The following is a 14628-nucleotide window of genomic DNA, read 5'->3' as shown; positions in this document are numbered from 1 at the left end:
ATGTAGCCCTGGCTGTCCTAGAACTTACTCTGTAGACCAGGCTGGCCTCAGACTCATTACCTATGCCTCCCAAGACCTGGGACTAAAGGTGTGCACTGCCATGCCTGGCTTTTATTATTTTTAATTATCTGTGTGTGGGTACATGTGCCTGTGTGTGGACCTGCACCTGTGTGTGAGTACGTGCACCTATGTGTGGGAACACACATGTGCTTGTGTTTGGGCACATGTGCCTGTGTGTGGGTACACTCACATGTGTGTTAGTACGTGCACCTGTGTGTGGGTAAACACACCTGTGTGTGAGTACAGACACCTGTGTAGGGTACATGCACCTGTGTGTGGGTACACACACCTGTGTAGGGTACATGCACCTGTGTGTGGGTACATATACCTGTGTGTGGGTACATGCACCTGTGTGTGAGTACACACACCTGTGTAGGGTGCATGCACCTGTGTGAGGTGTTGAGTAGACCAGAGGCTTTGGATCCTCAGGAGTTGGAGTTGCAGGTGGTTGTGAGCCACCTGATAGGAGAGATGGAAATCAAATATGGGTCCCTACAAGAGCACTGTGTGCGTCTAACTAGAGCCTTCTTCTACCAACTCCCAGTGTTTTTTATTCTCAGAGTCTGTCACAGCCTGGAACGTGCCAAGGCTGGCTAAGGACCCGCCTGGTCCTCCTCTCTGTACCTTTGCAGTGTTGAGATGCTACGTCCGTGGCTGTGGTTCTGTAATTGAAACCCAGGACTGTGCGTGCTGGGCAAGTGAGGTCCGATAAGCCCCCGCCCAGGATGCCCCATGCTTGCAGAAACAGATGTGGACACTGTTCATAGATTGCCTCTGTTCTCTTTTATTGTGGGGTGTGTGGGCATAAGGGGGCTCGTGTCTTTTTCCAGCCCTCCTCCACAGGGCTCTGTCTTCTGCCTTCCATCCCGCCTGCTTGCTTCTGTCTCCGCTCTGCCAGGAAGCGGGGTGCACTGGCCAGGTCCAGCTGATGGGCAGCCGGCTCTGTCAGCCCTGTTCATGGGCCTGGTGGAGCGCTTCAGTGTTCCTTGCAGCACAACTGGTCCTCGGTGGCATCCAGGTAGTCTCAGGCTGGGAGGGCTGCTGTGTGGAGTCTAGGGAGGGAGGTAGAGCCCCGTCAAGGCCAGTGCTTCGGGGAGGTGCCCTTCAGTGGACCTAGGCAACTTCCACTGCTACCCCAGAGTAATCCCACCAGGCTCACCTCTGCTGGATCTGTCGCAGCCACTGTTGCTGCTCTGCCATCTCCCGCTGCTGTCGCTGCACGTGGCCAGTGAGAGCCCATAAGAGGTGGCTCTGCTTATCAGCTCGAGCCTGTGGGGTAGTATATAAACCTTAGCTGGGAGATCTGGGTCACCTCCCATCTCCTGACCACTGCAAGTTTCTCTGTTACCATCCATGGGGCCCAGCAAATGTCCAAGACCCTCTGGCCTCAGTTTCCCTGTTTGTAAAGTATATCTAAAATGGGACTTGCTCTGTATAGTTTGTAGATGCACATCAAACAATATTGATTGGTTTCTTGATACATAGCACCAGGACTGCGTGGGTCCTGGGAATCCATCTCAGGTCATGGGCTTGGCAGCCTTTACCTGCTGAACTAACTACCTTGTTGGTCCCTTACTCATTCATTCATTTACATATTTTGAGACAGGGCTTCATGTACCCCAAGCTTAACCCGGATGTCTACCTAGCCAGAAATCACCTTGGACTCCACACACACACACACCCACACACACCCACACACACACACACACACACACACACACACACCTGCCTTTATTCCCAGTGCTAGGATTGTTCTTTCTCTTGTTCTCTTTGAGACAAGGTATCACCATGTAGTCAGCTGGCCTAACTTTGTAGCCAAGGCTGCCTTTAACCTTCTATTTCTCCTGCCCCTGCCTCTGGAGTTCTAGAACCACAGCTGTGCCTGCTTCTTGCCCTTACTTGCAAAGGTCACTTCCAGAAGGTCACTGAGGCTGGAACCCCATATACAACTGGAGGGTCCTCTAGCCCAGGATTCAGTGGTGGCCTCTTTCTGAGAAGCAGGCTATACCCCTCTCAGACCTGGGAGTCCCTTACCTTTAAGGTCTCAAATTCTTGGTGGGCTTGACCGAGCCAGGCGCCTCTCAGCTGCACTTGTAGTCTCCGTACAGTGTCCCGCAGAGCCTGCTGGGCCCGGGCCACTTCCCCCAGTGATCGGGCTGTGGCTTCAGCTCGAAGGTGTAAAGCGTCCTCTTCCACCTGCTCAAGGATGGTGTGTCATCAGGGTATGTTTCCTCTGTTCTGGGTTTACCATTTCCTCAGACTCTTACCTGCCACCAACACCCAGCTCCAGTGCTCACCTGAATCTCCGACAGGCTGGTGCGAAGCTCCTGTGTGGCATCCTGGCCCTGCCTGACTTCTGTCCCCAGGAATTCCAGTGCTCTGTCATAGAGGCCCAGGCTGTGCCCAGCTTCTGTCAGGCGAGCCTCTGTGGCTCTGTACACGCCATTGAGGGCCTGGCCTAGCTGCAGGGCCCCGTGAAAGAGCAGGGTCAGCTCTTCATATTGAGCTGGCTCTGGACCACCCAGAGGGGCCACTGGAGCGGGTCGCACTGCTGATGCTAAGGTCCACAGGAGGCAGAGAGCAAGCACAGCCATGGCTGACAGTTTCGTGGGTGTGGTTCCCGGGCCGCTGCGGCTGCCTTTTATTTCCATAGGCTGCCATTGACCCCCCTGGTCAATGGTTAACCGGCCATGGTTGCACAAGGGCCTGGCGGAGGCTCAGCCATTGCATCAGACTGATGGCTAAGCAGGCCATGCTGATATCACGCTGCTAGAACTCAGGGCCAGCTGTGTGTGGGGGTTGGAGGTAGTGGGCAAGCTCAGACCAGAGCTCTCAGCGCCAGTGTCTGTATGAGCATATCACTGCCTTGAGCCTCAGTTTCCCATCTAAGTGTAGAACGTGGCTCCCTTCACATCCAACACAGCAGGCCCAGTATTGCTGGGCCACCCAAAGGGCCATCCAGGGGCTCCAGCCTTGTCTCCTTCCTGCAGACAGCTAATGCAGGGGTCACTGGGTGTGGCCAATAGCTGTGGAGGAGGGGCGAAAAAGTGACATGACAGACATCCTCCTTCTGAGATCATGGAGCCTGACTCCCCGCATGGTTTATGATCTGTGCTAACTTCGATTTAACTTCCTAGAACACACAGGGCAAGTACTGCAACCCATTTTCTCTACCTAGGCGTCCCACAAGTAGTACTAAGCATTTGTTGAACATCCACTTTGCGCACTCAAAGGAACAGCCTTGCTTCCCTTGCAAATAGAACGTTACACTCTGAGGTTGCGGTAGGAGGAACATGAGTTCAAGGCCAGCCTGGGCTACAGAACTAGATCCTCTCTTATGGCAAGAAAACAAGAGCTGAGGTGATGCTCAGAGGTAGAAGGCTTTCGGGGCACTCAGCATTCCATCGCTAGCACCACAGAAAATGGCCGTGAAGTTAGTCATTCGCGATGAGCTTGACACCGAGAGTCACAGGACTCTGTCACAGAGACCCACTCACTGTTCTGTGTGGAGACTCGCTGTTACTGGTTGTTGGTACAGAGCTTCAGAGGCTGAGCTAGCAGGCCAGATGCCTCCATCACACAGCTTAAGGGGGCCTACAGGGTTGGGGCTTGTGCACTTACAGCTGGGGAGAAGAGGCAAGACCAGGTTCCGGTTCTCTTTGTATCTGAAAGACAGACCCTATAGATAACTCCAGGGAGCCAATAAGGTGGTAGTGTGGGCTGCGGGAGGCCAGTCTGCCACCTGGCTACTGGTGGGACCACCTTATGTTTTTAATTATTTATTTATTGTTGGGGGGCAGGGTTGAACAGAGATGTCCAAAGAGGCCAGAGGCATCAGGTCCCCCTGGAGCTGACTGAAGTGGGTGCTGTGAACTGAACTTGGATCCTCTCAAAGAGCAGTGCGTACCCTTAACTGCTGAGCCACTTCTCCAGACCTCTGGCCCTCGGGGGCTGGAGCCAGGGCTCAGGTGGTAGAGTACTTGCCTAGTGTGCACAAAGCCCTGGGTTCCACCCCCAGTACCTGATATGCCTGTCACCCCAGCACTCTGGAGGTGGAGACAGGAAGTTAAGACCTTAAAGTCCTTCTAGGCTAAATAGCAAACTCAGATCTGCCCTGAGCAAGATGAGACCCTGTCTCGGGTATTAGTTGTTTTGGTTTTGCTGAGAGAAGATTTCCCTATGTAGCTTTGGCTGACCTAGAACTTGCTATGTAGACCAGGATGACCTTGAATTAGAAAAACAAAACAAAAACAAAAACACCTCTGACTCTCAGCACCCATCTGTGCCTGGCCTTGTAGCTCCCTGAATCTAGCTAGATGTGTGCATACAGAGGTTCCACCCACTGTCTGTGTCACCTGGGGTCACAGCCCACCCTGTTTTCCATGCATGTGCTTCATGTCCATCTCTCCCATGACTGTGTGTCACCAGCCCTCTAAAGGGTCCTCCGTCCCTCCACCCCTCCTTTTCCAGGAACCTGCTCTTCGTGTACCCACACAGCCTCAATTTCAGCAGTCGCCAGGGCTCTGTGCGCAACCTGGCTGTGCGGATCCAGTACATGGCCGGTGAAGACCAGAGCCAGGCCTTGCCGGTCAGTGCAGTGACCTTGCCCTGGAGGGACGGGGGATGGAGCAGGGATAGGTTTTCCCCAGTGGGTCCCTCATGTCCCCACTCCCACAGGTCATCTTTGGGAAATCTAGCTGCAGCGAATTCACCCGAGAGGCCTTCACACCAGTGGTCTATCACAACAAGTATGCAGGGCTGGGGGCCGGAGACATGGGCTGAGGGGGTCGGGTGGCCGAGTGTAGGGAGAGTATATGCATGAAGCAGGAAGAGCAGAGGCTTAAGTTTCAGTATGCAGATGAGGTAAGTTGAGGCAGGGAGTCATCCCGTAAGATCCCTTCTTTAGCTGGCCCCCGGACCCTGGCCTTGTCTTACCAGGTCTCCTGAATTCTACGAGGAATTCAAGCTACGACTTCCTGCCTGCGTGACCGAGAACCATCACCTCTTTTTTACCTTCTACCATGTCAGCTGCCAGCCCCGGCCAGGAACAGCCTTGGAGACGCCTGTGGGCTTCACTGTGAGCCACAGTTACCCAGAGCTTCCTCCCTGCCCCATCCCCCAGGTCTGCAGCCACTCCTGACCCTCATTCATTCCTTGCCTTCCCAGTGGATCCCTCTGTTACAACATGGCCGCCTGAGGACTGGTCCCTTCTGCCTGCCCGTGTCCGTGGACCAGCCTCCACCCAGCTACTCGGTCCTGACCCCAGATGTAGGTGCTTGTACCCACAACTGATGCCTCCACTGCCCGCTGACCTCAGCGGCCCCCCTGCCTGCCTCCCCTCAATGCCCTGAGTGCCTTGCTGGCCTCCTGCCACCCCAGCAAGGATGCCTCTGTGGTGGGCCACTGCATCCCGTGTGTCTCTCCATACTCTGGTTATCCCTCTTCTCTTATACTGCCTCCCGACGTGGTCCCCAGCCTCTTTGTTCCTTCCCTTTGTGATTTTATTTTATTTTATTTTATTTTTATTGTTGTCATTTTGGGGTGGGCCTCATGTGTGGGAATCATAGGATGGATTTGTGGAGTCAGTCCTCTCTGCCTGCCATGCGAGTCCCAGCTTAGACTCAGCTGTAAGCTTTTACACACTGGAACATCTTGACAAGGTCGCTCATAGCCGATGCAGGCCTGGAATTCTGTGTAGTCAAGGCTGACCCTGACCCCCTGGTCCTTGCCTGTCCCCCAAGTGTTGGCATGTCAGGTGTGCACCACCATGCCTGGCTCTCCTACTGCCATTTTGTCCCCTGTCCCCACCCCCATTACAAGGCTGCCACCATCCCTCTCCCCTTCTACCAGCTGATGAGCAAGCCTGCGGTTCCACGAATGCTATTCCTGCACCACTGCCTTTTCCTGTTAGTGTTCGCTCTGTGAACATACTCCGTCTCCTTCGGGTCTCCATCCCACCCCTAGGGTTCTCCCTTCATCCCCTGGGAATGGACTTAGGGGCAGGGCACCCTGCTGCTCCCTCAGGGCTCCCAGGCTCCTCTCCTGGCCATGGTGTCGCAATGGCTAGTGCCGCTGCCACGGCCTGGCCTGGTGGCCTGATGCATGGGGGAGGGTCAGCCTGTGCCCACCCCACCTCTTCCTCCCACCCCACCTCTTCCTCCCACCCCACAGGTAGCGCTGCCTGGCATGCGCTGGGTGGACGGCCACAAGGGCGTGTTCAGTGTGGAGCTCACCGCCGTGTCGTCCGTGCACCCGCAGGTACAGGGTGGGATTGGATCCCAGGCTTCCTGGCCCACTCCCCTCCTGCTCACCCTGGGATTGAGCAAGATTTAATTGCAGCTGGCTGGGAAAGGCCTGGCCTCCAGCCACTAGACCTGACTTAGTCCATCTGACCCAGACTGCCGACTAGGGGAGGGGACACTCCATTCTGCCTTCTCTCTGCCATTTCCTGCCCTTCTCTCTGCTCAGGACCCCCACTTGGATAAGTTCTTCACGCTGGTACATGTTCTAGAGGAAGGGATCTTTCCGTTCCGACTCAAGGAGACAGTGCTGAGCGAAGGCACTATGGAGCAGGAGTTGCGAGCCAGCCTGGCAGCCCTGCGCCTTGCCAGCCCAGAGCCCCTAGTAGCCTTTTCCCACCTCGTGCTAGACAAGCTTGTCCGCTTGGTTGTGCGGCCACCCATCATTTGTGGCCAGATGGGTGAGTCACTTCAGTCTCTTTCCCCAACCCGGAGTTTCTTCCCATGGTTCATTGTTTCTCGGGCCTCAGTTTCCCCACATGATGGGGACCCAAGTGCAGGTCCTTTAAGATCCTAGATGGACGTGTGAGCCCTTACGTTCCCTTCCCTCCTCTGGAAAATGAATGGGGACCTGAGAGGCCTTGGGCTGTGGAACTTGACCTTTGTTCTGTCCGACAGTGAACCTGGGTCGAGGGGCCTTTGAAGCTATGGCTCATGTAGCCAGCCTTGTGCACCGGAACCTGGAGGCTGTCCAAGACTCCCGTGGCCACTGCCCACTGCTGGCCTCCTATGTCCACTACGCCTTTCGCCTCCCTGGTGGTGACCTCAGCCTGCCAGGCGGTGAGTGCTGATGGAGAACACTGGGCCACAGGAAATGTGAGGAAAGCACAGAGGAATAGAGAATGGTGTATGTGAAAGTTCGCCTTGCGGTGATGGTGGCATTCGCCTCATGGTGATATCCATGTTCACCTGGTGACGACTGGTGACAGCAGCATTTGGTGATGGCAGTGTTCGCCTCGTGGTGACATCTGTGTTCACCTCATGAGGACAGAGGGCTACATGTGACAGTGCTCTTAGAAAGCTCTCCTACACAGTGAGCAGTCACTAGATTGCGGCTGGCTCAGTGGCATTGCCTGAGGCATTGGGTTTAAATCCCAGCACCAGTGCCACAAAGGGAACAGAGCGAAAGAGAGGGGGAGGGACTCGGGCAGGGGTGAAGCTCTGGTAGCTAACGTGTTTAGCTGGCACAGGACCTTGGTTTCATCCCCAGCATGGAAGAGAAGACAGTTAGCTGTCCCAGTTTGTACACAATAGATAACAGCTGTGAACACAGACTCCAGGCCCTGCTCCAGTGTCTTCTGTCTGTCCCACGTCATGTGAAGCAGGAGCCATGTCCCACTCCATTTTACAGTGAGGACCTGGAAACTCGGGAGGAAAGTGATTCCCCCCAGGGCTGCCCTTTGGTGTTAAGCTAACAGGTTCCCTCTCTCTGCAGAAGCCCCTCCAGCAACTGTGCAGGCTGCCACACTGGCCCGTGGCTCTGGTCGCCCCGCCAGCCTGTACCTGGCACGGTCTAAGAGCATCAGCAGCAGCAACCCTGACCTGGCTGTGGTCCCTGGCTCTGTGGACGATGAGGTGTCCCGCATCCTAGCCAGCAAGGTAGGGCAAGCCCCAGCCCCCCAGGCCTGGCTGCAGGCTCAGTGCTGATGGAGGAAGGACCACCCGGAAGTCACTGCTCAGAAGAAGGTCTTGACCCAGCTGCCGGCCAGCCTGAGGCTCTCATAGCTGCAGGGCCGGTCAGGTGTTCTGCACTGTTGACTGGAGAATGGCGGGATGGGGCAACAGAGTATAAAGTGCACGGTTCAGCCGGTGTGCACGTACACATGGAGCCTGTGCACACTAATATGGAGGTGTGTGTACATGTCCCTTGCACAGATATACACAGATGCATATACACATTTAGTTTATGTGTACATCTACATTGATGAATGCACACACTGCACACACACATATACCCCATGCACATATACACATGTGTGCACAGAGAAGTGCATACGACAGGCCTCATGTGCACATACATATATGAATACATACCTACATGCTCTCCATGCGTAGATCTACATAGGCTTAAACGCATGTGCAGCCCAGGCAGTTATATACAACATAAGCACACCGCACTTGCACAGGTATGTGCAGGGCACAAATATGCTTTGGGGCAGTGTCCACACTTGGTCTCCCATACCTCCTTTCCTGTGCTTGGCCCAGGACGTCATCCCTTCTCTCTGTATCTTCAGGGTGTCGATCGCTCACACTCCTGGGTGAATTCTGCTTATGCTCCGGGAGGCAGCAAGGCTGTGCTGCGGCGGGTGCCCCCATACTGTGGGGCTGATCCCAGACAGGTGCTCTCACTACCCGCCTCGACGTGTGTGTCACCGCCTTTGCATGAGTTCTTCCCACCTTGGCTGCAGTGAAATAATCCCTGGGGGCTGCCTGAGGGACAGCAAGGACCCCCACATGACTGTGAGGCTGTGGAGGTCTGTGTCGGAGGTGTCTGGGGCCAGCCTTGGGCTGCCACACAGGCTCCTACACGGTTGGAGGTGGGGCTGAGTGGCAGAGTTCTTCCACCGCAGGCATGAGGTTCTGGGTTCTATACCCAGCACCATCAAGAAGTAAAATTAAGGGCCGGGTGTGGTAGCGCACGCCTTCAATCCCAGCACTCGGGAGGCAGAGGCAGGCGGATTTCTGAGTTCGAGGCCAGCCTGGTCTACAAAGTGAGTTCCAGGACAGCCAGGGCTATGCAGAGAAACCCTGTCTCAAAAACAAAAACAAAAACAAAAAAAGAAGTAAAATTAAGATTAAGAAGCAAAGCCAGGTGTGGTGGCACACACCATTAATCCCAGCACTTGGGAGGCAGAAACAGGCAGAGTCCTGAATTTAAGGCAAACCTGGTCTACCTGGTGAATTGGAGGTCATCCAGGGCTTCACAGTGAGACCCGTCTTAAACAAAAAACAGTAAGAAGAAAAACCATAGACCCTAGCCCCGACAGAGACACAAGGCACTGGGGTGGTATATAATTGGATATAAATCATATACAAATCTACCCACCTATAACTCACTGCCCTGCATGGCTGTTCTCCACTCTAACCCATCTCTGTTTTAGAGGACTTCTAACCATTCCCTTGGCGCACAGAACCCTTAGAAGGGTGACGTAGCCCTGGACCCCTGAAGCTCCCCATCTGTTTACATACAGGGGGTTCCCCAACTTTGCCCCTTTCCAGGGCCCTGGTATGGGGAGGGTCTTTGCCTGCAATGGGCCTGGGCTCCAGCCCCCCTTGATTGAGGCCTTGTCCTATGCCCCGGGTGACTGGCTGCCCCTGAATCTCTCCGTTTCTAATATGATGTTAGGTAGTACACCAAATTTTCAGCTGCCTGCCTGTAATTTCAACACTTGGGAGGTGAGGCGGGAGTTCAAGGTCATCCTGGGCTACTTAGACGTTTCAAGACCGCCTAGGCTACTTCGTATCTTGTCTCAGCAAAACAAAGCAAAGAAAAAGACTCTTGAGTAAAGTGTTCAGCAACAGGGTCTGAAGCCAGGGCAGGGTCTCAGTGAGGCCTCCTTAGGAAGAATAATTCCTGAGCTGCAGTGCACTTTCCTGATCAAGTGAGCAGGCTGAAGCTGGAGCTTGCCAAGTAGAGCGCTGGCCTGTATGCACACAGCCCTGGGTTCCATCCCTAGTCCCACATAAAGCAAGCATGGTCGTGCGCGCCTGTAAACTTAGCCTTTGGAGATGGGCAGTTCAAAGTCATCCTTGGCTATAAAAGAAAAATGATAGGCATGAAGTTCAGTGGCAAACCACATGCTTAGCCTTTGTGGTTTGGTCCACACTGGGCTGATGATGGAACCCAGCACTCTGAGGAAGCTAGGCAGACCCGGGTCCAGCTAATCCCAGCATTTAAGTTTTCATGTTAGGTTTATTTTGTGTATGGGTGTTTCACCTGCATGTGTATCTATGCTGCACTTGCCTGGTGCCCTCTAAAGTCAGAAGAGAGAGAGCATTAGATCCCTTGGAACTGGAGGTACAGACAGTTTAAGCCACCATGTCGATGCTGGGAATTGAACCCAGGTCCTCTGTAGGAGCAGCCAGTGCTCTTCACCACAGAGCCATGGCTCCAACTCCTAGCATATCTTTTTTTTTTTTTTTAAGATTTATTTATTTGTTATATGTAAGTACACTGTAGCTATCTTAAGACACACCAGAAGAGGGAGTCAAATCTCGTTAGGGATGGTTGTGAGCCACCATGTGGTTGCTGGGATTTGAACTCAGGACCTTCGGAAGAGCAGTTGGGTGCTCTTACCTGCTGAGCCATCTCACCAGCCCCACCCCTAGCATATCTTAATCAGGGTTGCCCTCGGTTTCCTGAAGGGTCAGTTAGGACTTGGAGAGCCAGGAGGAGGTAGAAGCAAGGTGGTGTCCCTGGCAGGAAGTGGTCTTTATAGCGTGTGCCCAGGCTCAGACATGCTGAGTAACAGTGTATGCTGGGCCCGGGAGCCTGCAGGGTACTCGAGTGCCCCTGGCTAAGCCAGCTCCACCATTGAGTCTCTTCTGCCCAGGAAGCCAGGCAAGGGGCGTGAAGGTTGGGCCACCCCTGTATCCATTTCACAGATGGGAATAGTAAGGCCCTGTGAGGCCCGAGCAAGGCTGGAGCAGGAGGCCAGGCCTGTTGTCCAGGGTGCTTAGCACATACCAAATTCGCTGTCTTCCCTTCCTTCCGTGTGTGTCTGCTGTCTGTACGTACCTCCTCCATGTTCGCACACTCTACCTGTGGTCCAGCCCTCCATTTAACTCGAGCTCATCTGTGCTCCACTCGCCATGCCTTTCCTGTCTGCAGTGGTGCCCTGACTTTTGGCCACAGCCAACCCCACCCCTGCTCCGCTGTGCCTTCTGCACTCATGCCATGCCATCACCATCTTCACTGTTAGTCTCGACTCTGTCTCTCCCACCTGCACCTCCTCTTCTCCCCGCCAACCTCCTAGGGAACCCAGGGCCTTGCACACAGGAAGGCAAGTGCTCTCCGCTAGGCCCTTATTTTCATTGTTTGTTTTGTTTGGTTGTTGTGCTTTGAGACAAAGTCTTGCTATGTAGCCCACGGTGGCCTGGAAACCACACTCTTCCTGCCTCGGCCTCCTGAGCACCGAGGTGACAGGTGGACCCCACCATGTCTAGGTCCCTTTTTTTTTTCAACACATCTGATTTCAACAGCTTCTGTAGCTCATCTGTACCGCCCTATGTCCCCCCTCAGCAACCGCTGTTCTCTGTCCATCCACACATCCCTTCACAGAGACCCGAGTCTCTTACCATCTGCCCTCATTGCCGGCAGGGCCATAGAATAATAACTTTAACTCATGGCTCTGGAGGGTAAGGGATAGCCCCAGGCCTTTCTTGCTGTATTATGGTGGATGGCCATGGTGACAGGCAGTTAACTAACTCAGGCCCCTCTTCTCCCCCTCCCTCTTCCTCTGCCTCCCTCTCTTCCTTGCTTTCCTTTCTTTCTCTCTGCTTTATTGTGACACAAGATCTCCCTTGATGTGGAGCACCCTTGGAGGATTACAGGTGTGTCCCACCTTGCTTGCCTTTCTCTTCCTCTTCTTCTAAGGCCATTAATGGTACCACAGAGGTCCCACTCTCATACCTCACCTAATGCTAGTCTCCTACAAAGGCCCCACCACCAAATGCCATCAGCACGGCCAGCCTGGGCTACATGAGACTCTGTCTCAAAAAAAAAAAAAAAAAAAAAAAAACACAAAATCTCTAATCCATGAACAAGATGTATTCAAAGCATAACAGCTTCCTCCTATGTTCATACTGATCCAGACCCATTGCTCTGTCCCGTGCCCACATGGACTGATCCTCCATCCATCCATGTTCCTCCTCCGTGCCCATCTGCATCACTAACTCTCTCCTCCATTCCATGCTCTCCCATCCCATCCTGCCTAGGCCATCGACCGCAACTCTAGCCGGGCCTCCTCTTACCTCGAGGCCTCATCCTCGGCCCTGCCAGCCCCTCAGTCGAGACACACTGTGCAGAAGGTAGAGGGGACAGCAGGGTGGCTGATCTGATGTCTGTCCCACTGCCCCAGAGGAAAGGGGTCCAGCGCTTCTTCCCACATCCAGAGCCCAGCAGGGACTGGATCAACCCTCATCCCACCCTGCATGGCCTCCTGCTGCTCTGACCCCCAGCCAGGCTTTGGGCTGCATCCCCCCCTCCCCCAGTGATGCCTTCCTGAGGAGTGTGTGGGCGGGGTGGCTCGTGGCTCCTGGTGACCCTGGTCCTGCCCACAGCTGCTGCACGAGGAGCTGGCTCTGCAGTGGGTGGTGAGCGGCAGTGCGGTTCGTGAGCTAGTCCTGCAGCATGCCTGGTTCTTCTTCCAGCTCATGGTGAGGACTTCCCCATCCCGGGAGACCCTTGAGGAAAGGTGCCTCGAAACTGCATTGGGGACCCTAAGAAATGGCCTTGAGGCTCTTCTGTGAGAGAGGAGAGAAGGAGGGTACCCTGACAGTGAACCCCCCCCTCTCTAGAGAGGACTCCTCAACCCAGAGATGGGCCTCCCTCCTCCAAGAGACACCAGGCACTGAGAGGTCAGGCTGCAGAGCACCACATTCCTTCAGGTGTGCCTGCATGGCCTCGTCCCCAGTGCCTGTTGGCCCTGTCCCCACCAGCCCATTCCCCATAGTCCTCCAAGACAGAGCCCAGAATTTCTCAAATTCAGCCCCCAGGGCTGGGGAGAAGGTTCAACCCGGTTACTACACACACATGAAGACCACAGTTAGGTCTCCAGCACACAGGTAAAAAGGAAAGGGCTGGACCTGATGCAGCCTGTAATCCCAGTCCTAGGGAGGAGGTGCCAAGCACAGGGTACTCACTGCCCAGCCAGCCTCAGTGAGACTTGTCTCAAGACAAGTAGTGGGCCTTGGCCACCTCACATACCCACAAACCTCTGGGTCCTAAGACTCCCCCATGGCCCCACCTGCTCACGCCCCTCCCACTGCTGCTCCCCACAGAGTCCTGCCCACAGCCCTCAGACTGCACCCGTTGGGGTCAGGACCCCTTAAGCCCACCGTTCTTGATGCTAAAGTTATGCCCTTTCTGTCAAATCCAGATCACCTTTTAGCTACAACTGCTTAGCTCAGGGCCGCCCATGCCCCCGCTTCCTTGCCTGTCCCCCACCCTTCACACCCAATTTCCCTCAAGCCCCATCAATGTGTCCTAAGCTCCTCCCACACTCTCAAGCACCGCCCATATAACAGAGCCCTGCCCACTTGCCTCACTCCCAGGTAAAAAGCATGGAGCTCCATCTGCTTCTGGGCCAGCGACTGGACACTCCCCGCAAGCTGCGCTTCCCTGGGCGCTTCCTGGATGACATTGCCGCCCTGGTGGCTTCCGTGGGCCTGGAAGTCATCACCAGAGTCCATAAGGTGAGGAAGGACTCAGCCCAAGGATGCAGTGTGGTCAGGGATCCAGTGTGCCACGTGGGTCTGTTCATCCATGGTCTCTTTCTTGAGCACCTATGGTTTACATGGCCATGGCTGGATGTAGAGACACAGCTATAAATAAAACAGGTCAAGTTCTTGCCTTCCCAAGGCGGTTTTAGAGGGAGAACTAAAAGGTGAAATGGGTGAGGCCCGGGAGTGGCAGACAGGGGGGGAAATGGCCTGAGGCAGATTCACAGCTGGGCAGCAATCAATCATGCCCTGTGGCTGAAGTGGAACAATGAGGGGGTGAGTAAAAGTTGTCGAGGACCCTGAGGGTGTGGGACACATCCTTGGCCCTTAGCATAGTACTAGTATACAGTAGGAACATAATAAATAGATGTTGCATTTCTGAGCCCTGATGATGATTGAAGCTCTAGGATCACTGATTCCAGTCCCCACAGGGATTGGGCAAGCAGCAGTCATGGTCAGAGTATTCGTAGGGAAGCATTTATTGATCGCCTGCTGTGTGCTTCCAGCTGGATCATTAAATCTCACCAGTCATTCACAAAGTATTAATGTTATCTCCACTTTACTGAGAGGGAAACTGAGGCAGAGAGTGACAGAATGGCTTACCCTGGTGCCGTACCATGGGGAAGGAAGAAGCAAAGGATTCGAATCGTAGTCATCCTCCTCTGTGGGGCTGTTTGGGGCCAGAGAGTAACTGTCCCTCAGACTGAAACACCCACTGCACTGCTCTGCCAGCCCCGGCCCTGCAGAGATGGCTCTCCTAATTTCTTCCTTTTTTTTTTCTTTTTGCCTGTTTTGTTTTGCCTTTTGAGACAGGGTGTCTCTGTGT

The 14628-nt window shown here is 54.4% G+C and overlaps 2 protein-coding genes across 14 annotated transcripts in view; one reads left to right on the top strand and one right to left on the bottom strand.

Annotated features, from left to right (window-relative positions):
* Positions 1-14628, top strand: part of Dock6 (dedicator of cytokinesis 6) — a 52539-nt gene that overhangs the window by 14547 nt on the left and 23364 nt on the right. For 9 of the 13 annotated variants that reach the window (XR_003947928.1, XR_001778931.2, XR_003947929.1 and 6 more), the window contains exons 15-26: positions 4531-4648; positions 4738-4808; positions 4999-5137; positions 5227-5328; positions 6232-6318; positions 6529-6760; positions 6978-7139; positions 7795-7958; positions 8594-8698; positions 12297-12389; positions 12642-12737; positions 13635-13775. Coding sequence is in view for 10 of the 13 variants with exons in the window: in NM_177030.3 (NP_796004.2) it covers positions 4531-4648; positions 4738-4808; positions 4999-5137; positions 5227-5328; positions 6232-6318; positions 6529-6760; positions 6978-7139; positions 7795-7958; positions 8594-8698; positions 12297-12389; positions 12642-12737; positions 13635-13775 (1510 nt within the window). In the remaining 3 variants the exon portion in view is untranslated. Of the gene's footprint in view, positions 1-4530; positions 4649-4737; positions 4809-4998; positions 5138-5226; positions 5329-6231; positions 6319-6528; positions 6761-6977; positions 7140-7794; positions 7959-8006; positions 8699-12296; positions 12390-12641; positions 12738-13634; positions 13776-14628 lie in introns of those variants that run through there. The other 4 variants (XM_011242554.3, XM_011242552.2, XM_011242553.2 and 1 more) reach the window with 3 other exon arrangements.
* On the bottom strand, positions 825-2662 carry Angptl8 (angiopoietin-like 8). The gene is made up of 4 exons (NM_001080940.1): positions 2358-2662; positions 2095-2256; positions 1220-1329; positions 825-1112 (listed from the first exon to the last, which is right to left on the bottom strand). Exons 1-4 carry the CDS (start codon positions 2652-2654, stop codon positions 1085-1087), a joined length of 597 nt encoding a protein of 198 aa, NP_001074409.1. The 5' UTR covers positions 2655-2662; the 3' UTR covers positions 825-1084.

This window comes from Mus musculus, chromosome 9 (assembly GCF_000001635.26).
Source record: "Mus musculus strain C57BL/6J chromosome 9, GRCm38.p6 C57BL/6J".
NCBI classification, from domain to species: domain Eukaryota; kingdom Metazoa; phylum Chordata; class Mammalia; order Rodentia; family Muridae; genus Mus; species Mus musculus.
Note: the sequence above shows the minus strand (reverse complement) of the source record. Positions and strands in the feature narration are given on the sequence as shown.

Excerpts from the sequence above, each read along its gene's own strand:
- Angptl8 (NM_001080940.1), bottom strand. The coding sequence starts at position 2,654 with ATGGCTGTGCTTGCTCTCTGCCTCCTGTGGACCTTAGCATCAGCAGTG. Across the intron at positions 2,257-2,357 it reads CCAGCCTGTCGGAGATTCAG|GTGGAAGAGGACGCTTTACA; the intron begins GTGAGCACTGGA and ends ATCCTTGAGCAG. Across the intron at positions 1,113-1,219 it reads CTGCGACAGATCCAGCAGAG|ACTCCACACAGCAGCCCTCC; the intron begins GTGAGCCTGGTG and ends CTCCCTCCCTAG.